This window comes from Oncorhynchus nerka, linkage group LG17 (assembly GCF_034236695.1).
Source record: "Oncorhynchus nerka isolate Pitt River linkage group LG17, Oner_Uvic_2.0, whole genome shotgun sequence".
Taxonomy (NCBI): domain Eukaryota; kingdom Metazoa; phylum Chordata; class Actinopteri; order Salmoniformes; family Salmonidae; genus Oncorhynchus; species Oncorhynchus nerka.
Window position 1 is genome coordinate 19,646,990 of NC_088412.1, and position 25,408 is coordinate 19,672,397.

The 25,408-nt window shown below is 42.2% G+C and overlaps 2 protein-coding genes and 1 pseudogene across 3 annotated transcripts in view; all 3 read left to right on the forward strand.

Moving 5' to 3' along the window:
• The window catches only part of LOC115144848 (peroxisome proliferator-activated receptor alpha-like), a 71,918-nt gene extending 65,246 nt beyond the window's left edge, over positions 1–6,672 (forward strand). For both annotated transcript variants that reach the window (XM_029685946.2, XM_029685947.2), the window contains exons 6-7: positions 1,173–1,629; positions 1,849–6,672. In XM_029685946.2, coding sequence (XP_029541806.1) covers positions 1,173–1,629; positions 1,849–2,093 — 702 coding nt within the window. In that variant the 3' untranslated portion in view covers positions 2,094–6,672. The remainder of the gene's footprint in view (positions 1–1,172; positions 1,630–1,848) is intronic.
• Positions 6,673–12,854: 6,182 nt separating this feature from the next.
• Positions 12,855–21,202, forward strand: LOC115144850 (tyrosine--tRNA ligase, mitochondrial-like; annotated as a pseudogene).
• Positions 21,203–21,348: 146 nt separating this feature from the next.
• Positions 21,349–24,836, forward strand: LOC135559553 (cyclin-dependent kinase inhibitor 1B-like). Its single transcript, XM_065003042.1, has 3 exons — positions 21,349–22,078; positions 22,494–22,611; positions 23,461–24,836. Exons 1-2 carry the CDS (start codon positions 21,625–21,627, stop codon positions 22,598–22,600), a joined length of 561 nt encoding a protein of 186 aa, XP_064859114.1. The 5' UTR covers positions 21,349–21,624; the 3' UTR covers positions 22,601–22,611; positions 23,461–24,836.
• Positions 24,837–25,408: the final 572 nt, after the last annotated feature.

The window sequence follows — 25,408 nt, forward strand, 5'->3', positions numbered from 1 at the left end:
ATATATGTTATACTATAGTATAACATACTATATTTTCCTTGACGGAGTGATGCTGAATGTAAAAAAATTCTCAATTTACCCAAACACTCTCCAGTACACTGTAAAAAAAAAAAAAAAAAAAAAAAAGGAAACTTAATCAATGGTTTAATCGGCATTATTCTGTGAGTTGAGTGGACTTCAAATGGGCAAAGAATTGGAGCTAATGTGTTAAGGTTTGTTCACTCAACTGTATATTGGTTCAGCAATATTCCCAAATGTTGAGCAAACACAATCCTATTGCAGCTGGTTGCCTTACAATTATATGTTGAATATTTTGTCATTCTATTTCCAGTGTAGTGCTTCTGCATACAATATGCACAGATGGAACCCTTCTTCTGTGTTTGATCAAGCTGCTCCGCCTTCCACCCAGTTGCCACCATCAACAATACTATTTTGGCATTGCCAGTCAAATGTTGGGAGCGTATCATATTGTGAGTTGAGTAAACTGTGTGTAGCATGTAGTTTATCGTTTGCTCAGCATTAACGTATCAGAGCTCTGGGTTTGATATACAGGAGCAGGTGCTGGATTGGCGTCTTGTGGGAACTTTCACCACTGCATCTCTGGTAGTGTAGCCTACTTCCAAAAACAGCCCCACCAAAACAGTGACCCAGAGACAGTTGTTTAGCAGCCTTACAATCTAAAAACAAACGTGTTCTTTTTGAACCCGTTGCAAGTAGAGTTAGATAACTGTTGAGTTTATTTCAGTAAACACAGTCCTTGTGTATTTCCTGTTGGAATCATGTTGAGTTGGTGTCTTTGCAGTGCTTGTTGAGGATTTATTTTACCTTTATTTAACTAGGCAAGTCAGTTAAGAACAAATTCGAATTTTCAATGACGGCCTAGGAACAGTGGGTTAACTGCCTGTTCAGGGGCAGAACGACAGATTTGTACCTTGTCAGCTCGGGGGTTTGAACTTGCAACCTTCCGGTTACTAGTCCAACAGTAACCTTTCTAGGGGCAAGTGTTTGAAATAGGGTCATTCCTATCTACCAACGTTGCTACATAATGGGCATTCATTACACATGACTACAGACTATGGCCAAGATTCAAACCGGAGCGTGGAAGATCCGTGCTTTAGCTCAATCAAAATGTATGTCTCCTCACCACCCTGTCTCCCTTCATGCCCCTGCAGCCATTTGTCATCCACGACATGGATACCCTCCAGCTGGCAGAGCAGACCCTCGTTGCCAAGATGGTGGGCACGGCTGGGGGCCATCTGCTGGAGAAGGAGGCTGAGGTCCGCATCTTCCACTGCTGCCAGTGCACCTCCGTGGAGACGGTCACAGAGCTGACTGAGTTCGCCAAGTCTGTCCCCGGCTTCTCCAGCCTGGACCTGAACGACCAGGTGACTCTGCTGAAGTATGGAGTGTATGAGGCGCTGTTCGCCCTGCTGGCCTCATGTATGAACAAGGATGGCCTCCTGGTGGCCTACGGATCGGGCTTCATCACCAGGGAGTTTCTCAAGAGTCTGAGGAGGCCCTTCAGCGACATGATGGAACCCAAGTTCCAGTTCGCCATGAAGTTCAACGGGCTGGAGCTGGATGACAGTGACCTGGCCCTGTTTGTGGCCGCCATCATCTGCTGTGGAGGTAAGAGAGAGAGAGGTAGAGGCTGGGATCCGGGGTTAATGACCACTAATTGGTACACTAATTGGTAGTTGCCACTAATTGGTAGTTAATTACTCGTGTTATTACTTATCTTCTTGATGGATTTGCTCTTCAGCTCTATGCCAATCATAATGTCTCTTCTTGGATTGGCATAATCCACCTTCTTTCTCTAATTTTGCTGTCCTCTTTCCTCTCCCTCAGACCGTCCCGGCCTGGTGAACGTTGGCCACATTGAGCGCATGCAGGAGAACATTGTTCAGGTACTGCGGCTCCACCTGCTGGCCAACCACCCAGACGATACCTTCCTCTTCCCCAAGCTGCTGCAGAAACTGTCCGACCTCCGGCAGCTGGTCACCGAGCACGCTCAGTTGGTCCAGGAGATCAAGAAAACAGAGGACATGTCACTCCACCCCTTGCTGCAGGAGATCTACAGAGACATGTACTGAGACACTGAGCCCAGAAAGGAGGGTGGGGGCTGTGTCACACACCCACCTCACCCTCCATCTTGGGGACATGTACTGAGTCTAGAAAGGAGGTTGACCTCCATTTTGGGGACACATGCGTGAACAGTCTCTCTGAATAGTCCCACCATGAAAGGATTGAACCACTGGACCCCCAGATGCAGGGTTGCTCGTCTTTCAGACAGGACCGGTCAGGACAATAGGACTATATTCTGGGCAACTGTAGTGGGGTCCACTACCCCCACAGGGACCTATATGGCCATATTACCTGTGTGGATGGGCAATGTGAAGCTGAACTGAGTGTCCTGTTCCAACTAGAGTTAGTGTTAGTGTCCTAACTAGAGAACATGTATTGGGCTGGGTTTAGACACCTTTGTCCAACGTCAGAAATAAGTACACGGATCAAATAATCAATTGCTTGTTTAGATAACAGTGGCTGTGTTTAGACAGGCAGCCCAATTCTGATATTTCTTTCACTAATTGGTCTTTTGACCAATCAGATCAGCTCTGAAAAAGATCTGATATGAAAAGATCTGATGTGACTGGTCAAAAGACCAATTAGTGGGAAAAAGATCAGAATTGGGCTGCCTGTCTAAATGCAGCATATGATTCAGTCAGACTATAGCCACAAGAGTCCCTGCTACAGGGCATCCCTTTCCTATACGGTACACACATCTCTGACCTAATCAGGCCCTTGAGTGATGAACAGCAGGACGTATCGACAGAATCACCACTCCAGCAGTATCTTTATAACCATGTCATTTTGTAACGAACTTCAGAGTGAGAGAAAAGAATGATAATGTTGCACACCTATTTTGCAGTAAAGACACCCAAGCGACTTCAATGCCGAATACAGACTTCAGATGTGAGTGACTGTGTCTGTCTCACTGTAAGGCAGCTTTTTAGCGATTGGATGTTCTCCCCCAGTGAGGTTATGGGATTGCATGGTCAATAAGGTCCTCATGAGTGTCGGTCTCTGTCACTGCCGGTGTGTGTGTCTCTCCTATATTCAGTTTCCTAACACTGTACCAGGTTACTGTCCCTCGGATGTGGCTGCAGCGGCTCAAAATCCAACTCACAGTACAAGTAAATGTAACATATTGCTTAATTCATTTGGGGAAACCTCTCCTGTGTGTTTCTAAGCTCTTGCTCCTGCTTAGGCTATAACTTATCATGTCTAAGAAATGTGGATTCCTCTGGGGGGGAAAAAATGACTTTAGCTATAATTGTTAATTTAACATTTGCATATTTGCTAATGTTATCATGAATGAGGCTACAGAGTTTCAGAAAGTGCTCCCCATATTTCCCACTGAGTTTTTAGTCCTTTGCTCTTTTGGGCAAAGACCCACAGCCTCAGTTGGAGGGACACATTATTGGCAGCCACAGGTCTCCGTTGTTTAAACGTCAGTTACTCATCAGTCATACTTCCATCGAGAATTCACTATGTGATGGTTTTCACATACCTTGACCTTCCACTCATTTTCCTCTCCTATCTAGACCAAACTCTAACATGGAGGCTTTGGTGTGCATTATATTCATTTTATAAATTGATTTCAAAGATTTTTCATTTTCAATACTTTCACAAACAAAAGTAAACAAAGGACCATGTCAATAGTGTCATGTGTTTAGTGTATAGTGTGTAATAGTGTGTTCCCCCCACCGTTCAGAACATGGCTCCATCAGGACATTTGTTTGTAAGTGGTTTGATTTCATTCAAAACAGACTGATTTGGAAATGACCAATCAGAGATGCACTGTGTAAATGCACCCACAACGCAACACTAAAGCACAGTGTGCTTACGAGATATGATATGAGACTCTTTTATATACTGTAATATTTGGCACTCCATCTTGTTTTGTATACTGGTATTAAAAGGGCTAATATGACTTCAAACTATATTAAAACCTTAACAAAGGCAGATTGAGAGCAGATTTACAGCATTTTAAGCCATTAACTAGACAGCCTTCTCTCTCTCTCTCTCTCTCTCTCTCTCTCTCTCTCTCTCTCTCTCTCTCTCTCTCTCTCTCTCTCTCTCTCTCTCTCTCTATATATATATATATATATATATATATATATATATATATATACATCTCTATATATATAGACTAGGGTCCAGTGGGTATTTTGCTACTATTTACACCTGTCTGTTTTATCTAGTAGAGATGAAATACTAAAGCTGCCTCATCAAACCAGCCATCAATCCTTCCCAGAACTGTTGAGAATGTTTCAAAGACAGAATGAAATGATCTTTCCTGTGTGCATACTTTTCTGATGGAAAGGATATACAATACGTGTGTGTATTTTCCGCGAGGGAATGTTTTTTGTTCTTTGCTTACCGTAGCAAATTGTCATGAATCCACAAATCAATGTTTTTTATTGGTGTAATGGACCTAGCTTCACTCTCTGCACCATGTTCTATTAATGCTTTGTACATAGATTCAGTGATTATGTGATCGCTTGTCCCAACTATAACCAGAGGTATGCAAGATACTAACTATTATTGGGTATGCTTTGTATTCCTTTTTGTCTGGTAAATACATTTCAATGTTTTAAATGGTACAGAAATATAGGTATGTTTTTGATTAAGCGCTACCTAATTTGACAATGTTTATAATTGAGTTGGATCATATTTTTATACTAAAGCATATATATATATATATATATATATATATATATATATATATATATATATCAGAAATGGTTTCGTTGAATAACTAGGCTGAAAAATGCAATGTAAATAGAATAGCTAAGTATCTGGTGATACAACCATAGACGTGATTCCCACTGGGGACATTCCTTTGGTTAATTCCCACACTAGAGAGAGAGAGAGAGAGGGAGAGTTAACATGTTCTCTATGTGCTGTGCTTCGGTGTAGGGATACTAAAAGCACTCATAGCAAATATCAACACTTGAACGCAAAACCTTTCATGGGTTATTGACACTATTTTCACTCAACAACATGATCTGGATATATTATTCGTCTTGAACATGCATAAGTAAATCATCAGCGTTAAGACTGGTAATAAGCTATCGTGGCACAGATCCTACATCAATACTGCAGGTTTCCTTCTATGCTATGGTCTCAGGTGGAAGATTAGGTAATAAAGGGGATGATTAGGGCGTCATTTCACTATTCAGAACATAAATGCTCCAGAACTGCCTCATTATGTTCTTCAAGCCAAACGGTTTGTTGTTTTTGTGGCCCTACTATATATCCCTTCTCTGTTCTGATACATGTACAGTATAGTATAACATTACACACTCATAACTTGTCCACAATGAACAGCTAAATGCAGTAAAGATGCAGTATATTGTTTATTAGAAACTGAGTGTTTCGAGCCCTGAATGCTGATTGGCTGATATTTCAGACCATATACCATGGGTGTGATGACAAAACATGTATTTTTACTGCCCTAATTACGTTGGTAACCAGTTTATAATAGCAATAAGGCACCTCTGGGGTTTGTGGTATATGGCCAATATACCACAGCTAAGGGCTGTATCCAGGCACTCCGAGTTGCGCATAAGAACATCCCTTAGCCGTGGTATATTGGCCATATACCACACCCCCTCTGGCCTTATTGCTTAATTAACATGCTTCCGCTGTATCAAGCGTTTTACTGGCTTCCCTCCTCACTCGCTGCTGTGTTCTAACTTACTTAATTATAATCATTATAATCATGCCATATGTTAGATAACTGAATTTCAAGCTGCCTGTAATGGCAGTTCTACAATATCTATTGCTCTGCGAAATGCATCGCTGCATTAATCCACTAGATTCTAGAATCACAAGGTGAACAGAACACATTAGGGAGTAAACTCAACCCGTGCCTTAACCTATGACATACAACACTAGACACAATGGAGTCAAGTAAAGCTGTACACAGTTCTGTACAGTTCTGTGTCCTCCTGCCAGAAGCTGCTGGTATGGATATGATACTACACAGTACAGAGATACACAAAGAGAGGATATGGCGTCATGACATAATTAGGGAAGGTTTCAAATTTGTGATAGGCAGACAGACCATTGTTGAATCTGTGGAACATAACGACTGTTTGGAATTACATTCCTCCACATTAGAGAGATTGCTCTCTTGCAATAGTGTAAATACAAACAAGATTATATAATGGTTCAAACACTAGAGGAAAAACCCAGAGGAGAAGTTATGTGATTGGTAAATTGAAGATGTCTGCTACCCTTAAGGATCTATATTGTTTTGTGTTGAATTGACAAGGGACTTTTGACAAGTATCAGGGAAAATATTGTGTCCCTTAGTTTATACTAGCTCAGGACATAGCGAGGTACTGTTCTTTTATTTTTCAAGTGAGTTTATAGTGCCCTGCCATACAGCACACATATAATAATAATAATAATAATAATAACAAATACAGCTCTGCAGAGATGATGAGTGCAGAAGATATAGGAAAAGGTTTGTATTTTTGTAGTAAAGAGTTGATGCAGTGTTTTTATGGCTAGTGTCATGCAAAGAGACTGGAGACAGTCTTTGGATGCTTTGTTTATGTATACTGTGGCTTGGTAACAATAAAGTACATTTTTGATGAATGTTTATCTAGTAATTTAAACAACAAACAAGTTGACTTTGAATAGATTCACAAATAAAAATGATTTAAAAATTCAACGTTATTGTCCATCTATTTCAAGTAAATAATAACATCTGATTGACAGTGAGAGCTGAATAAATGAAAGGTATTGTAACTGACAAAATAAAGGAAACAGAAACCCCAACGTAAAGCTTTTTAATAGAGCATTGGGCCACCACAAGCCACCAGGACAGCTTCAATGCACCTTGGCATAGATTCTACAAGTGTCTTGAACTCTATTGGAGGGATGCAACACCATTCTTCCACAAGGAATCGTTTTTTTGATGGTGGTGTAAAACTCCAGAATCTAAGTGTTCAATCAGGTTGAGATCTGGTGACTGAGACAGCTATGACATATGGTTGACATCGTTTTCATGCTCATCAAACCATTTAGTGACCACTCGTGCCCTGTGGATGGGGGCATTGTCATCCTGGAAGAGACCACTCCCATCAGGATAGAAATGTTTCACCATAGGTTGAAAGCAATCACTCAGAATGGCTGTGTATTTATTGACGTTTTCCTTGCCCTCTAAGAGGTTGAGTGGAACTAAACCATGCCAGGACAATACACCCCACACCATAAAAGCTCAAACAACTCAAGTGTTTTCTTTATTTTGGCAGTTACCTGTAAATGTATGAGGCCATGGGATGTTGTGATTGAGGACTCCATCTGCTGGTCTTCAGAAACAACTGCAATCTCTCAGACGCACGTAACATAAATGGTATCATAGCGTCTCTCAACAGACTGGGATCAGGATGAAGTTTGTTACGGTACTCAGATCTTTCGTCACTGATAATTTTTCACAAATCACGATATTGCAGGTGCTCGCATCTTTTACATTTCAGAAGGGAGGTTGACATGTGGCCCATAGACTTTCCTGAAACTTGCACAGAGAGGGGGTGGGGCTACGGCCCTCGTTCTAGTATATTTTCTAACATACTTGCCCCCAGAACTAAATCGAGCAACTGACGCAATTAAACACGTTTTCTGGTCTGGGTTTCGAAGTGTGTACACTACACGACCAAAAGTATGTGGACACCTGCTCGTCGAACATCGCATTCCAAAATCATGGGCGTAACCATAAAGTTGGTCCCCTCTTTGCAGCTATAACAGCCTCCACTCTTCAGGAAAGGCTTTCCACTAGATGTTGGAACATTGCTGCAGGCACTTTCTTCCATTCAGCCACAAGAGCATTAGTGATGTAGAGCACTGATGTTGGGCGATTATCCCTGTCTCACTGTCGGCGTTCCAATTAATCCCAAAGGTGTTCGATGGCGTTAAGGTCAGGGCTCTGTGCAGGCCAGTCAACTTCTTACACACCGATCTCGACAAACCATTTCTGGTTGGACCTCGCTTTGTGCACAGGGGCATTGTCATGCTGAAACAGGAAAGGAGCTTCCTCAAACTTTTGCAACAAAGTTGGAAGCACAGAATCATCTAGAATGTCATTGTATGCTGTGGCGTTACTATTTCCCTTCACTGTGTCATGAAGTTGGCCTGGGGGTAGGTTTAGGACAGCGGAGTCAATCACCACCTTCCGGAGACACCTGAAACCCCACCTCTTTAAGGAATACCTAGGATAGGATAAAGTAATCCTTCTCACCCCCCCCCCCCTTAAAAGATTTAGATGCACTATTGTAAAGTGGCTGCTCCACTGGATGTCATAAGGTGAATGCACCAATTTGTAAGTCGCTCTGGATAAGAGCGTCTGCTAAATGACTTAAATGTAATGTAAATGTTTAACTTCCTAACTGATATCTTGAGATGTTGCTTCAATATATCCACAGAATTTTCCTTTCTCATGAAGGAAGTGCACCAGTCCCTCCTGCAGCTAAGCACCCCCACAACATGATGCTGCCACCCCCGTGCTTCACGGTTGGGATGGTGTTCTTCGGCTTGCAAGCACCCCCCATTTTCTTCCAAACATAATGATGGTCATTATGGCCAAACAGTTCTATTTTTGTTCCATCAGACCAGAGGACATTCCTCCAAAACTGGCTTTTTATGGCAGTTTTGGAGCAGTGGCTTCTTCCTTGCTGAGCGGCATTTCAGGTTATGTCAATATATGACTCGTTTTACTGTGGACATCGAAGCTTTTGTACCTGTTTCCTCCAGTATCTTCACAAGGTCCTTTGCTGTTGTTCTGGGATTGATTTGCACTTTTCGCACCAAAGTACGTTTATCTCTATGAGACAGAACGCGTCTCCTTCCTGAGCGGTATGACGGCTGCGTGGTCCCATAGTGTTTATACTTGCGTATTATTGTTTCTACAGGTGAACGCGGTACCTTCGTGCATTTGGAAATTGCTCCCAAGGATGAACCAGACTTGTGGAGGCCTACATTTTTTTTCTGAGGTCTTGGCTTTCTTTTGATTTTCCCATGATGTCAAGCAAAGAGGCACTGAGTTTGAAGGTAGACCTTGAAATACATCCTTGAAATACATCCACAGGTACACCTGCAATTCTCCTACTCTCTGTTTATCATATATGCATAGTCACTTTAACTATACATTCATGTACATACTACCTCAATTGGGCCGACCAACCGGTGCTCCCGCACATTGGCTAACCGGGCTATCTGCATTGTGTCCCACCACCCGCCAACCCCTCTTTTATGCTACTGCTACTCTCTGTTCATCATATATGCATAGTCACTTTAACCATATCTACATGTACATACTACCTCAATCAGCCTGACTAACCGGTGTCTGTATGTAGCCTCGCTACTTTTTTAGCCTCGCTACTGTATATAGCCTGTCTTTTTACTGTTGTTTTATTTCTTTACTTACCTATTGTTCACCTAATACCTTTTTTGCACTATTGGTTAGAGCCTGTAAGTAAGCATTTCACTGTAAGGTCTACACCTGTTGTATTCGGCGCACGGGACAAATACACTTTGATTTGATTTGATTGGACGCAAATGATGTCATTTAGCCTAACAGAAGCTTCTAAAGCCATGACATCATTTTCTGGAATTTTCCAAGCCGTTTATAGGCACAGTCAACTTAGTGTATGTAAACTTCTGACCCACTGGAATTGTGATACAGTGAATTATAAGTGAAATAATCTGTTTGTAAACAATTGTTGGACAAATCACTTGTGTCATGCACAAAGTTATCCGCCACAATTGTTGCAACCCCTATTACTATCCTGTTCAACCTCTCTTTCGTATGGTCTGAGATCCCCAAAGATTGGAAAGCTGCTGCGGTCATCCCCCTCTTCAAAGTGGGAGACACTCAAGAACCAAACTGTTACAGACCGCAAAAGGCGGTGGCCCGTTCCTGTAGGTTCATGCTCTACAACATCCGCAGAGTACGACCCTGCCTCACACAGGAAGCGGCGCAGGTCCTAATCCAGGCACTTGTCATCTCCCGTCTGGATTACTGCAACTCGCTGTTGGCTGGGCTCCCTGCCTGTGCCATTAAACCCCTACAACTCATCCAGAACGCCGCAGCCCGTCTGGTGTTCAACCTTCCCAAGTTCTCTCACGTCACCCCGCTCCTCCGCTCCCTCCACTGGCTTCCAGTTGAAGCTCGCATCCGCTACAAGACCATGGTGCTTGCCTACGGAGCTGTGAGGGGAACGGCACCTCAGTACCTCCAGGCTCTGATCAGGCCCTACACCCAAACAAGGGCACTGCGTTCATCCACCTCTGGCCTGCTCGCCTCCCTACCACTGAGGAAGTACAGTTCCCGCTCAGCCCAGTCAAAACTGTTCGCTGCTCTGGCCCCCCAATGGTGGAACAAACTCCCTCACGACGCCAGGACAGCGGAGTCAATCACCACCTTCCGGAGACACCTGAAACCCCACCTCTTTAAGGAATACCTAGGATAGGATAAAGTAATCCCTCTCACCCCCCCTCCCCCTGAAAAGATTTAGATGCACTACTGTTCCACTGGAGGTCATAAGGTGAATGCACCAATTTGTAAGTCGCTCTGGATAAGAGCGTCTGCTAAATGACTTAAATGTAAATGTAAAACAGTTTTCCTACCCTGCCTTTCTAAGGTCTTTGAAAGCTAAGTTAACAAACAGATCACCGGCCATTTCGAATCACACTGTACCTTCTCCGCTATGCAATCTGGTTTCCGAGCTTGTCATCGTTTGCACCTCAGCCACGCTCAAGGTCCTAAACAATATCACAACCACCATCGATAAAAGACAGTACTGTGCAGCACTATTCGTCGGCCTGGCCAAGGCATTCGTCTCTGTCAATCACCACATTCTTATCGGCAGACTCAACAGCCTTTGTTTCTCAAATGACTGCCTCGACCTGGTTCACCAACTACTTCTCAGACAGAGTTCAGTGTGTCAAATTGGAGGGCCTGTTGTCCGGACCTCTGGCAGTCTCTATGGGGGTACCTCAGGGTTCAATTCTTGGGCAGACTCTTTTCTCTGTATGCATCAATGATGTCGCTCCTGCTGCTGGTGATTTTCTGATCCACCTCTACGCAGACGACATCATTCTGTATACTTCTGGCCCTTCTTTGGACACTGTGTTAACTAACCCCCAGATGAGCTTCAATGCCATATACAACTTTCCTTCCGTGGCCTCCAACTCCTCTTAACAGCAAGTAAAACTAAATGCATGCTCTTCAACCGATCGCTGCACGCACCTGCCCGCCCGTCCAGCATCACTACTCTGGACGGTTCTGACTTAGAATATATGGACAATTCAAATACCTAGGTGTCTGGTTAGACTATAAACTCTCCTTCCAGACTCACATTAAGCATCTACAATCCAAAATTAAATCTAGAATCGGCTTCCTATTTCGCAACAAAGCATCCTTCACTCATGCTGCCAAACATACCCTCGTAAAACTGACTATCCTACCGATCCTTGACTTCGGCGATGTCATTTACAAAATAGCCTCCAACACTCTGCTCAGCAAATTGGATGCAGTCTATCACAGAGCCATCCATTTTGTCACCAAACCCCATATACTACCCACCACTGCGACCTGTATGCTCTCGTTGGCTGGTCCTCGCTTAATATTTGACGCCAAACCCACTGGCTCCAGGTCATCTTTAAGTCTTTGCTAGGTAAAGCCCCACCTTATCTCAGCTCACTGGTCACCATAGCAGCACCCACCCATAGCACGTGCTCCAGCAGGTATATTTCACTGGTCACCCCCAAAGCCAATTCCTCTTTTGGCCGCCTTTCCTTCCAGTTCTCTGCTGCCAATGACTGAAACTAATTTTAAAAATCACTCAAGCTGGAGACTCATATCTCCCTCACTAACTTTAAGCATCAGCTGTCAGAGCAGCTTACAGATCATTGCACCTGTACATAGCCCATCTGTAAATAGCCCACACAACTACCTCATCCCCATATTGTTTTGTTTTTTTGCTCCTTTGCACCCCAGTATCTCTACTTGCACATTCATCTTCTGCACATATATCACTCCAGTATTTAATTGCTAAATTGTAGTTATTTAACCACTATGGCCTATTTTTTGCCTTACCTCCCTAATCTTACTTACTTCACTTGTTCTCAACTGGCCTACCTGGTTAAGTAAAGGTGAAATAAAAATTAAAATAAAATTGTTTTTTTTAGAAAATATTTGTGGAGGGGTTGAAAAACAAGTTTTCATGACTCCAACCTAAGTGTGTGTAAACTTACGACTTCAACTGTATAGTGTACGTTGTGTAACATTGTCTTGGTAGTTTCATAACTTGAATATTTCAATTCTTATGGCAGGCCCTGATTCGTTATGGGGGTGCTTAGCCACTCTTAGCCCCCGTAATCAAATTCAATTGTTCTCACTCTCTATATACATTGGTCAGCTACATTGTCAGCATGCATTTTATATCATTATAAACACCAAAAAGTGAATCCAGTACTAAGCAGGTAAGGGTATGACTTTACTTTCTTTGGATTTTATCATTATTCCCACTTTCCAAGTTACACCAGATGTAAATTCGGGAGATTCATCCTCACAATAGGTAACCAAAACATTTTTTTTAATCGTCAACCTAAAAGGATAATAAGAGGATGAGGTGACATTAAAATCACAAATGATAAGAAAAAGGTCACAGGTCAGGAGGAACAGGCAAGGTATGGTACATTTACACAATACACTAGATGGCGCTATATTCTTACCGTCATACATCAGTCCCGTTTTTCATCTTCCTGTCCAGTGTGTTTCCGTTACGGCGGCGTCTATCAAGACGCCGCCGTATCAAGTCTATCAAGTTTTGCTTGTACATCTCGGCATGATTCTTGTATTATTTTTGATAAACACACTCCCATGTGTAACGTTACGATACAGGTTTCATCGCTCTGCAACAGCCCAGAGTGGATTTATATTATCTCTAAATAAACGGGGCATTTTGAAGGATGGTTTCCCTGAAAAATCAGCCCAAGATCAACTTCCTCAACTACTGCAGTCTTGTTGCCAGACCGGGTACTGCGGATTCGACCCCACGGCAGACAGCCTTCGTGTGGGTAATTTACTCGCCATCATCGGACTACTGAATTTTCAAAGCGCAGGACACACTGGCGTCGCTCTAATCGGTGGTGCAACCGCACTGGTAGGAGACCCAAGCGAGAGAGAGCGTGCAGCGAATCTTCACCAACCATGAACTGACTTTTCCACAACGACTCTAAGAAGTTTGGCACTGTAACTGTATTGAACAAGTTAACTTTGTACAAAGACTGGAATGGTTGCTTTTCTGGCAGAAGTTGGCAGACATTTCCGAATGGGGAATCTGCTCAGTAGGCATGCAGTGTCCAGTCCAGGTTGAAGAGTGCAGAAGGCATGAGCCTTACTGAGTTCTCTTACCAGCTGTTTCTAGCCTGACTCCTACCACCTGAACCAGAATCACAGCTGTAAGACCCAGCTGGGAGGGACAGACCAGCTGGGCAACCTGATGTCTGGGCACAAGTTCATACACAAGTAATGTTGAGTCATTCATTGGGGACACACACATTTCCAAATATATTGACCAATTATCACATTGATTCCGGATATTGTAACCAAGCATCTAAAGGATGCATCAGACACTAAAGTGACGCATCATGCCCATTAATAACCTACAACAATAATAATAATAATAACACAAATGAATATAATAAACATGCACATACTTGCCTCAACATTAACTGACCAGTGATGGTCTCTTCGATGTCCATTGTAATCAATTTCTCCATGACAGGGTGACTGGTGGCCACCTCCCACTGGTGGCCAGCTCTGTGTTGAACAAACTGGGGAAGACAGTGTGGCTGAACAGGGTCAAGATGTCTCCGTTTGTCCTTTGTCAGTTCTTCCTCAGGCAGCCTGTCAGCAGTGTAGAATGGTAGGTGGCTGGAGAGCAGGGTTGCCAGGCGGCCCATGACGAGCTAGAATGTCAGGACAATGACCACTTAAAACCCACATACAAGGCCTTAAAATTAGCCCCCCCAAAATGTTCATAGGAAGAGAGTAGTAGCCACATGAAGGGAGAAGTATGTAGCTAGCTAGTGCTGTGAGTTGTTCTCACATCACTTGTCATGCGTGCTGGTGCTGCTCTCCTCTCACTCACTCAGCTGCCTGTGGCCTGCAACACTAAACTCACACCCTTCCGGCCCTCCTCACCACTCACACAGCTGCCTGTGGCCTGCAACACTAAACTCACACCCTTCCGGCCCTCCCCACCACTCACTCAGCTGCCTGTGGCCTGCAACACTAAACTCACATCCTTCCGGCCCTCTTCACCACTCACTCAGCTGCCTGTGGCCTGCAACACTAAACTCACACCCTTCCGGCCCTCCCCACCACTCACTCAGCTGCCTGTGGCCTGCAACACTAAACTCACATCCTTCCGGCCCTCTTCACCACTCACTCAGCTGCCTGTGGCCTGCAACACTAAACTCACATCCTTCCGGCCCTCCTCACCACTCACTCAGCTGCCTGTGGCCTGCAACACTAAACTCACATCCTTCCGGCCCTCCCCACCACTCACTCAGCTGCCTGCCTCACTGCCTGGTAGTCTGCAGCAGCAGGTCACAGTGTAATCAATCATGTTTTTTAAGAGAAATGCCATGGCAGCTGTGGTGCAATTTCGAAGTAGCCCCAAAAAAATGCAACTAATACATTTTGACCCGCAACATCTTTTTTAAAGTAGCCAACTTTAGCGGGAAACATGCAGACATGGAAACCCTGCTGGAGAATCCAGTGGGACTGGTCCTGCTTATCAGAGCCTTCTATTTAGAACTAAACAGAGGGGTGTCCTAGGTTTGAGGAGTTAGCGAGGTAACTTTGGTCAACTCTGAGTACAATTCGGGATATCCGGTCATACGAAAGGGACTCACCTTTTAGCCAGCAAAATTTCTATGGCAACAAATCCTTTAGAACTAACCTGCTCCGGGGCAGGCTAACTCCGCTTAACTTGAATAAAATTACTTTTCCGCAAGTTGAGTACCAATGAAATCAGATTCCCTGCAGGATTAAGTGCTTGGCTTAAGGACATAGCGTTACATTTTTTGGCTCCGGTATTCGAACCAGCGACCTTTCTGTTACTGGTCCAATGCTCTAACCTCGAGGATACCTGCCGCTGATCTAGGATCAGCTCTCCCCCTCTATGATTTAAAAGGCCAACTCGATCCGCACACCTCTTAGGCTGATAAATCAGACTGTGATATAATTTTCTGGTGTACAGCCTGAAACTAAGTAGTGGAAAGTTTCCTTAACAAGCCAGACTGTTCAATAGAATTACATTACAGTCTAACAGTTTGTCTGTGTGTTTGGTTCTTCAGTGGGTCGAATTTGGTGACAAATTATCCACAAGAAAGTATTATTTACCTGACTTTAGAGCCCAGAAAGTATTATTTACCTGACTTCAGAGCCCAGAAAGTATTATTTACCTGACTCCAGAGCCCAGAAAGTATTATTTACCTGACTTTAGAGCCCAGAAAGTATTATTTACCTGACTTCAGAGCCCAGAAAGTATTATTTACCTGACTCCAGAGCCCAGAAAGTATTATTTACCTGACTCCAGATCCCAGAAAGTATTATTTACCTGACTTCAGAGCCCAGAAAGTATTATTTACCTGACTTCAGAGCCCAGAAAGTATTATTTACCTGACTTTAGAGCCCAGAAAGTATTATTTACCTGACTTCAGAGCCCAGAAAGTATTATTTACCTGACTTCAGAGCCCAGAAAGTATTATTTACCTGACTTCAGAGCCCAGAAAGTATTATTCACCTAACTTCAGAGCCCAGAAAGTATTATTTACCTGACTTCAGAGCCCAGAAAGTATTATTTACCTGACTTCAGAGCCCAGAAAGTATTATTTACCTGACTTCAGAGCCCAGAAAGTATTATTTACCTGACTTCAGAACCCAGAAAGTATTATTTACCTGAGAGCCCAGCCCTGCTGAATAAATTGATAGCACTTTCACGTCATTTAGCAGACGCTCTTATCCAGAGCCACTTACAATAGAGTGCGTGCATTTTCATACTCTTTAATACTGGTCCCACATGGGAATCGAACCCACAATCCTGGCGTTGCAAGCACTTCGGTCAGCATGCATGCACAGGCAAACACATTTTGCTTGCCACACACCGTCCTGTCATTGTTTATGACAGACAAGGGGAGCGTTTTAGGTTATTTTTCTTTGTAAATGTGCGCGGCTAACCTACTATGAGACACTTTGTGAACACAGGACCTGATATTAGTACCTGAGTTTAACCTATCCATGGTGATGTTGGAGACTGAGTCGGGGTTGGTTGTGCTGCCTGCAGGTATCTGAAGCTGTTCACCTTCCTACCCCTGGCCGAGGTGGAGCAGCAGGGTGATGGAGCAGCAGAGACCGGAACCAGGCAAACGGGCCGCACACAAACCTCTCGCCGCCGAAGTCACCAAACTGTAACACGGCAATGAGGGCAAAAGGTGCTCTGTGTCTGTGTGTGTGTGTGTGTGTGTGCGCGTGCGTGCGTGCTCACAAAAAGATAAGGCCTAAGTAACTTCAGACTAATGGATTGAATTGACCCCTTCACAAAATCAAGATTATAAATTGCCTTGGGATTGATCTGATGAAATTTGGTAGTGAAAGTGTGCATCTTGACAAATGCATGAAAAATGATGCTATAGATAATTAGTCAGAGAAAGACTGTGCATATGTCATTTGGGTGTCATTAATGAGGTGTCGCCTGGTACAATTAGTAATGTTGTGTGTGTGTGTATTTCTCTCCAGGTGCACCAATGCCCGGTACCACAGTAACCTTCAGGCCCTGGAGCTGATGCGTGATGCTGAGCTGCAGGAGCTCTTCAGAGATGCCCCATTCCATGAGTTGCTGCTGGAGCCAGGGCCCACAATACTGGATGCCTGCCGCAGGGCAGAGGACATCCTTCGGGGGCCCAAAGGGTAGGGCTCTCCCTTTATATTCCTCTGTTCCTTATCATCCCTGACATGACCACCTCACACGGAGGGTCACTCACTCTATTCCACCACTCCCACCCCATTGGCTTTTTCACACTTTCTCTAGATTTCTGCTTTCCCCTCATTTCTCTCTTTATTGCTTTCCATGTTTGTTTCTTTCGTTCCCTCTCTTCTCTCTCAAATCTGTCTTGACTTTAAAACACACAGAGCATTCTCAAAGTATTCAGACCCCTTCACTTTTGCCACATTTTGTTACATTACAGCCTTATTCTAAAATTGATTCAATTGTTTTTTCCCCCCCTCATCAATCTGAGGTTCTGAGAGCTCTGAAGCAGGATTTCATCAAGGATCTGTCTGTACTTTCCCCCGTTCATTGTTCCCTCGATCCTGACTAGTCTCCCAGTCCCTCCCGCTGAAAAACATCCCCACAGCATGATGCTGCCACCATGCTTCACCGTAGGGATGTGCCAGGTTTCCTCCAGATGTGACACTTGGCATTCAGGCCAAAGAGTTCAATCTTTTTTCTCATGGTCTGAGAGTCCTTTAGGTGCCTTTTGGCAAACTCCAAGCGGGCAGTCAAATCAAATCAAATTTTATTTGTCACATACACATGGTTAGCAGATGTTAATGCGAGTGTAGCGAAATGCTTGTGCTTCTAGTTCATGTGCCTTTTACTGAGGAATGGCTTCTGTCTGGCCACTCAACCATAAATATCTGATTAGTGGAGTGCTACAGATATGGTTGTCCTTCTGGAAGGTTCTCCCATCTCCACAGAGAAACTCTGGAGCTCTGTCAGTGACCATCGGGTTCTTGGTCACCTCCCTGACCAAGGCCTTTCTCCCCCGATTGCTCAGTTTGGCCAGGCAGCCAGCTCTAGGAAGAGTCTTGGTGGTTACAAACTTCATCCATTTAAGAATGATGGAGGCACTGTGTTCTTGCTGCAGAATTGTTTTTGGTACCCTTCCCCAGATCTGTGCCTCGACACAATCCTGTCTAGGACCTCTTCGCACAATTCCGACAACCTCATGGCTTGGTTTTTGAACTGTCAACTGTGGGACCTTTATATAGACAGTTGTGTGCCTTTCCAAATCATGTCCAATCAATTGAATGTATCACAGGTGGACTCCAATCAAGTTGTAGAAACATCTCAAGAATGATCAATGGAAACAGGATGCACCTGAGCTCAATTTCGAGTCTCATAGCGAAGGGTCTGAATACTTCTCAGACTTTTATTATTATTATTTCGGGCGGCAGGTAGCCTAGTGGTCTGAGGGTTGGACTAGTAACCGAAAGGTTGCAAGATCTAATCCCTGAGCTGACAAGGTAAAACGCTGTCATTCTGCCCCTGAACTAGGCAGTTAACACACTGTTCCTAGGCCGTCATTGAAAATAATAATTTGTTCTTAACTGACTTGCCTAGTTAAATCAATTCTGTTTATTATTTTGAATAAATTTGTAACATTTTCAAAAAACCTGATTTCGCTTTGTCATTATGGGGTATTGTGTGTAGATTGAGGATTTTTTCAATTTAATACATTTTTGAATAAGGCCGTAACGTATCAAAATGTGTTAACTGTTTTTCTGTGTTGTCTCTGTGATGTTGTCTCTGTGATGTTGTCTCTGTGATGTTGTCTCTGTGATGTTGACTCTGTGATGTTGTCTCTGTGATGTTGTCTCTGTGATGTTGACTCTGTGATGTTGACTCTGTTGTGTTGTCTCTGTGATGTGATGTCTCATGAGGTGTGTTGTGTTGTCTCTGTGATGTGTTGTGATGTCTCATGTGATATGTTGTGATGTCTCATGAGGTGTGTTGTGTTGTCTCTGTGATGTGTTGTGATGTCTCATGTGATATGTTGTGATGTCTCATGAGGTGTGTTGTGTTGTCTCGTGATGTGCTGTAATGTCTCATGTGATATGTTGTGATGTCTCATGTGATATGTTGTGATGTCTCATGTGATATGTTGTGATGTCTCTGTGTGGTGTTGTTGTCTCTGATGTTGTTTCTGTTGTGTTTTCTCTGTGATATGTTGTGATGTCTCATGTGATATGTTGTGTTGTCTCATGTGATGTGCTGTAATGTCTCATGTGATATGTTGTGATGTCTCATGTGATATGTTGTGATGTCTCATGTGATATGTTGTGATGTCTCTGTGTGGTGTTGTTGTTTCTGTTGTGTTTTCTCTGTGATATGTTGTGATGTCTCATGAGGTGTGTTGTGTTTTCTCTGTGATGTGATGTCTCATGTGATATGTTGTGATGTCTCATGAGGTGTGTTGTGTTTTCTCTGTGATGTGTTGTGATGTCTCATGTGATATGTTGTGATGTCTCATGAGGTGTGTTGTGTTTTCTCTGTGATGTGATGTGATGTCTCATGTGATATGTTGTGATGTCTCATGAGGTGTGTTGTGTTTTCTCTGTGATGTGCTGTAATGTCTCATGTGATATGTTGTGATGTCTCATGTGATATGTTGTGATGTCTCATGAGGTGTGTTATGTTGTCTCTGTGTTGAGTTGGGATGTCTCTGTGATGTCTCTGTGTGGTGTTGTTGTCTCTGATGTTGTTTCTGTGATGTGTTGTGATGTTTTTATGTTGTCTCTGTGATGGGTTGTCTCTGTGTTGTGTTGTTGTCTCTGTTGTTTCTGTTGTGTTGTCTCTGTGATGTCTCGTTGTCTCTGATGTTGTTTCTGTTGTGTTGTCTCTGTGATGGGTTGTCTCTGTGTTGTGCTGCAGGTATCACATGGTTTCAGAAGGAACTGTATGGATCAACCACAGTAAGGCAGACAACCCAGAACAGGTACTCATCCCCGGCCAGCACATCCTGACCAATGTACTGTCTCTCCTCAAAGTGGGAAAAAATAACTTCCATGTCATCAGGTGGCTCAATCTATGAGTGGAGCTCGGACCAGATCACTTATATGCACTGTTTGTGTACTGGAGGTAGGACAGCAAGCTGGGAGACTTAGGTGAAGAGAGCTGAATATTGGAAATAGACCTGTATTGTTTCAATATATCCCTGCTGATATCTAGGAGAGGATTTAGTGCACCATATGTGTGTGGATTCAATGATGCTGTAATATATAACATATATTTGGTAAAAGGCTTTTGTCTTGTTAGTTGTATGTTACGTACTGTGTATGGAAACGGTTTTATTTTTGGGATCGTTAGATATTAGATAACCGATTTGCCTAATACCTCATTTCACAACAAGGGGTCAGTGCAGTCTTCCCTTTAAATGAGAACTGAGTAAAAGCTCCTTCAGACACCCTGTACCAAAGCTCGATTTATAAGACCCTAGTTACATCCAGGAATTACATTTCAATTGCAAAATATCTTACAGCTAAAATAGATGAATATTTTGACATTTTAAAACGGGCAAAAGCTATAGGGAATTAAAAACAGGTGGACAAGATGTGTAGTGTTGTCACATTTAGATATGGGTGAAATAAAAAATGATTCACTCTTACTGTAGTCGTTCTATTGCAAATGGCCAATGAGTTGTAATTTAAGTAGTTATTAATTGATGTTTGATTAAAAATGGTAAATTGTCTAGTTGCGTTATCCCGCAGAAAATATTGTTTTCCCAATGAGAAATGCTTGCCACTACTCTTAATACCATCCCTCCTTTTGCTAGGGTGTACACTGGTGACCATGACTGAGCTCAGATAAGACAATATTCACATCTGTATCATAGAGAGAAACAACTGGTCCCCACCATGCAAAATAATGAAAATGTTCAGATTTTATTAGCCTTTTAAATGGTTGACAGATTCATGACAATGACAACCTACTCCAACGATAAAATGCTTCACACTGGCTTGTGTATTTTCAAATGTTTCAAATCATTAATGTGGTATTACAATTCCACATTTATTGAAAAACTACTATAATTCTCAAATAAAATTAGATTCCCCTCTCTATATTTATTGTTCTATTTTGGTGCTAAAAAACTATGACACGAAGATCGAGACCACTGATATTAAAATATTTTCTCAACATAAACAAATGAATAATACATACACTACGTTTCCTTATAATGGCCCTTTATTTATTTACAGCCATAGCTAAAATGGTAGATACCTATAGTGATTATGGCTATAGCCGTTACGAAGGAACATGTATAGAAATGTGACAATGTTGCAAAGCCTTTGTAAACGTGCATGATATGATCGCCTTAAGAGAATTGGGCGGGCCTACGTTTTTTTAACCAATGAATTCCCTTCTTCGTTTTAAATAGTTCTCTGTGTCAATCAGTTTTTTCCCCAGTCAGCCTCCCCTCAATCGCCATATTGGGTACTGAAAAGGTTTGTCTGTTATTTCTTCTCTCTTACTACGAGAATAAATTGACAGGAGTGGCTTCAGTTACTGCACATTGTTTTGATGATCTGACTACTTTAGCTCGCATTGCCATATTGGAAATTACCGTTTCTATCCAGACCTATGCAGGGCATAAAAGTGTTGATCATTCGTTTTACGCTTGTTTTGGATCGCGGTGAGAAAGGAGGAAATACGAATTTTTAAGTGTTCTATTTGGACGTTAATTGATTCTCCGAAAATGTCAGATGTTCGACTTTCAAATGGGAGCCCAACGTTGGAAAGGACGGATGCTCGGTTGTCGGATCACCCCAAACCGTCAGCCTGCAGAATCATTTTCGGCTCACCGGATCGCGAAGAGTTAAGGCGGGATTTAAAGGGACATTTGCAAGAGATGGAAGCGGCGGCCTCAGCGAAGTGGAACTTCGATTTTTCAAGCCACACACCTCTATCGAACGGGAGATTCAAATGGGAATTAATGGATTGTAAAGACGTTCCAAATTTCTACACCAGAACGCAACGATCAGTGAAAGACGTTTGTCCCTCTGGGAATAACACTATGGATCTAAATGGGAATCATAGTTGTGTGATGGTGACTCCCCGGCAGCCCTCCGACAACACGGAGAGGTCAGAGAGCCAAATGGAGAGTAAAGAGCAGTGCACCGGGCGGAGAAAAAGACCAGCCTGCCATGAATGTAGGCCTACGCCTTTATGAATTATGTAAATTATAGATAATCATCAGTCTGGCTACTTTGTCTTTCTGCCTACTGTTTGACGTGCTGGCCTATTCAGCTATGTAATTTGTATCAGTCAGACTCGACGTAAAATTGTAGAAGACTGTAGGCCTAGTTACCAAATAGATGTGCCCACTTATCAGTTATTCTAAAGAAAAGCGATACAACCATTCTAATCGTTTTCATTAATGTTTTCAGTAAGCAAGTCAAGTTGTAAAGATAAGACCTGATAAGGCAAATCACTATAGATAGAGGAATGTAACAGCCTAAATTGTCTTACTCATTTAAATGATGTAGAGTGGACTATTCACAATACTTCATTTTCGAGAATAACATTTGAACCTATATTCTTATTAAAATTGTCTTTCTCTTCCAGACCCCTCGTCCCAAAATAAAAGGTCACACAGTAGTTCGAATGAAGTTACTCCTTGCCCAAGCTTAGAATATACACCCAGGAAAGCCAGTCCCAGGACTCAAACGTGAAGATGACAAAGGTGAGATAGTTATCTGCTACTTTTGTCTGGCTTTAGTGAGATATGTTATACTGGTGTGGACTTATTTTCCCAAATAACCCAATCAATTTTTTATTGCCTACATAAAGCAGTTTGTAAACTATTAGGATCGGTGAAGCTGAACACATCACGTTAGTATTCTTGTAAGCATTTCAGACGTGCTGTTTAAATAACGTGTTGAGCAGTTGTGATTTTCCCACCTTGTAACCTATGCGCAATTGCCAACTAAGTAGCTATTTGTTTTATTGAAGCTCGAAATGTGTGCTTAACTATATCGTGGTGACGTTCAGTGCGGTCTAGTAAAGGGTTAAAGTCCAAAAGGCTACACAAAATATAGGCGACATTACTACAACCACTGCCACGGTGAGGTTCATTTTCCGAAGAAACTGTAAACAAGTCCTCAGAACAACACTATAGTAACACGTCAGCAACCACTGCCCTCGTGAGAGGGAGAAGGGGCCGGTCTCCTCAGCAGTGCACTATGCACGCTAGTCCCCTATCAAAACATCTGGCCGTTCTAGTGAATGAAAGCACAGTATGCACGTTTTTGAATAGGCCTAAATGTTTACTCTAACTTGCAATGAAGTGTGTGTGTAGCTATGGATATAATTTGGAAAATGAAATTATTCTGCTGCTTTGAATGAGTCAGTAGGGTGTCTTTGACTAGCATTAGCCTGTTCTTAGCATTGTTTTGTCATGTCAAAGCTATTACATGTTGCTTGTCTGCAAAAAGAAATGGCCAGGAATGTTTTTGATGCATTTGTATGTGGTCATGTTTACTGGTGTAAATTAGCATTGGTCTCACAACTTTGTTTTTATTTCTCTCTGCAGAGCTGAAAATGTATTTCCCCGTTTTGTCATGGAAACCTAAGTGTTCGGTGATTTTGAAGAGGAACTACAAAGAAAACGAAACATATCAATTCTCCCTAAGGATGGGGACGCTGTGCAAGCACTGAATATAAACACTAAAGTTCTGGCACTCATAAAGTTACTGCCTCTAAAAGCAGTCGATGTAGCAGTGTGCAATTAGGTTTTATTTCCTTTTTTGCTCTTTTATTTCTTTTTTTTTTAACTACCTGTGTATATATTTATTTTCATATGTAGCACATGAAACATATTATGATTAGGGAGGGGAAAAACTATGTAAAAGGCATGAATTTGACTTGAAGAATTGCGGTGTAGTTTTGTTTCCAAAATGCTGTTTATAAATCCTGATCCATTTAAAAAATGATTGGATTAAATAATTGTTCCTCATCGAAGTATCCTCATAGGTCATCTGTATGTAGGGAGAGATTGATGGTACATAATGTGTAGCCTTGTATTTTGGGTCATTTAAGTGTCACACAAGGTGGGTTCTCAGCCACCCCATGAAAACAATGCCTCAAATAATTATACATTTCTGTTATGACTAAAAAAGTAATATGTGAAGTCAGCCAATATTTATTGTATTTTGTTGAAAATCTGTAGGCCTGTCGGTCACTTAAATTCTGGAATCTTTTTTTTACAAGTCTTCCTCTTCACCATTAAAAAAAAAAAGTGTAGCTAATTTATTTTTCTGAAGTGGTATAGGGTACTAATTTGCTGAAGGATAAAATCTGTTAACTGTACTGGTAGTATTAATCAACTTCATACTCGTGTTTAACGGTTCTTCATATTTTTTTAAACAATTAGGCCTTTAATGTTTGAAATGTCCTACAATACCAAATACATGGTTGCTTCAATACGTCTGTGTCGACGCTTTCACCATCAGGTTGCCTTGGCATTGTACTCCTGTTTGATACAGAAAGATAATTTAATTTGTTAATCTCCCCCTTCTCCCAGACATTGTTAGTGCAGATCATGCAAATGTAGTTTCTAAAATAACTTTAACTTCGCCCAGTTTCAATCAGCCTTTGTTCAGAGCCTAAGAATTGTCTCAAAGTAGTCACTGCCCGTGTAAATCTGTTAAGTGTACATAACTTTGTAAAAACACTGAGAAATTATACTAACTTATTTATGTCAAGCTTTTTTATGTAGAATAAAATGGGGTTTTGATCAAGGTTATCCAAAGTGGCATTTACATATATTTTTTTGTAAGCATATTTTTGGTCGTTTTTATTTTATCGAAAAAGGTTGCAACCTGAGCCTGATTTAAAATATTTGATGTGCATTTTTCAATGTGTGATTAAGATGTCTTGCAATCAATTAAAACAGAAGATAAATCGTTATCTAATTTGTTGTTCATGTTTGCACTGTTGAAAGGAACCTCTTCAGCCTGCACACGGTCACACTCTTTCTCTCAGCAAGTATACAGCATAACGATTTTAATGTATTTCGATTAAGCTAATATATAATCCATATCCGTGTCCTTCATAACTTGATGTTTCATACTATAAATTGCACAGAACCTGCATGTGCTCTCATGGGGCGGGAGGAATCGCATATGAGGTATGTTCCTATATAGCCCACTGGTGAATCACAAGTAAAAATGCCTCTCAGGACTCCAGGCAAAACGACCTTAAATTTCTGTTTAATAGATTGATGAGATTGTCATACCTCGGTTCTCTTCATACCCACTGCTTTTAGGTTGGGAGTTTATACATTATCATCCTGGAATAAAGGCATGAAGAGATTTAACTCTTTAAAAACAGTTATTTTTGTAGTTCTAGTGCTTTTCACAGCAGTTAGGAGTAGATACAGTATTTCAGTAATTGATGTCATTTTTTTTATATCAATGTGGTGTATCCTCTTCTGCTCGCGGACAAACTGGAACTAACCCGCGCATTCGGTACCATTTGGC

Excerpts from the sequence above, each read along its gene's own strand:
- LOC135559553 (XM_065003042.1), top strand. The coding sequence starts at position 21,625 with ATGTCAGATGTTCGACTTTCAAATGGGAGCCCAACGTTGGAAAGGACG. Across the intron at positions 22,079-22,493 it reads AAGACCAGCCTGCCATGAAT|ACCCCTCGTCCCAAAATAAA; the intron begins GTAGGCCTACGC and ends TTTCTCTTCCAG.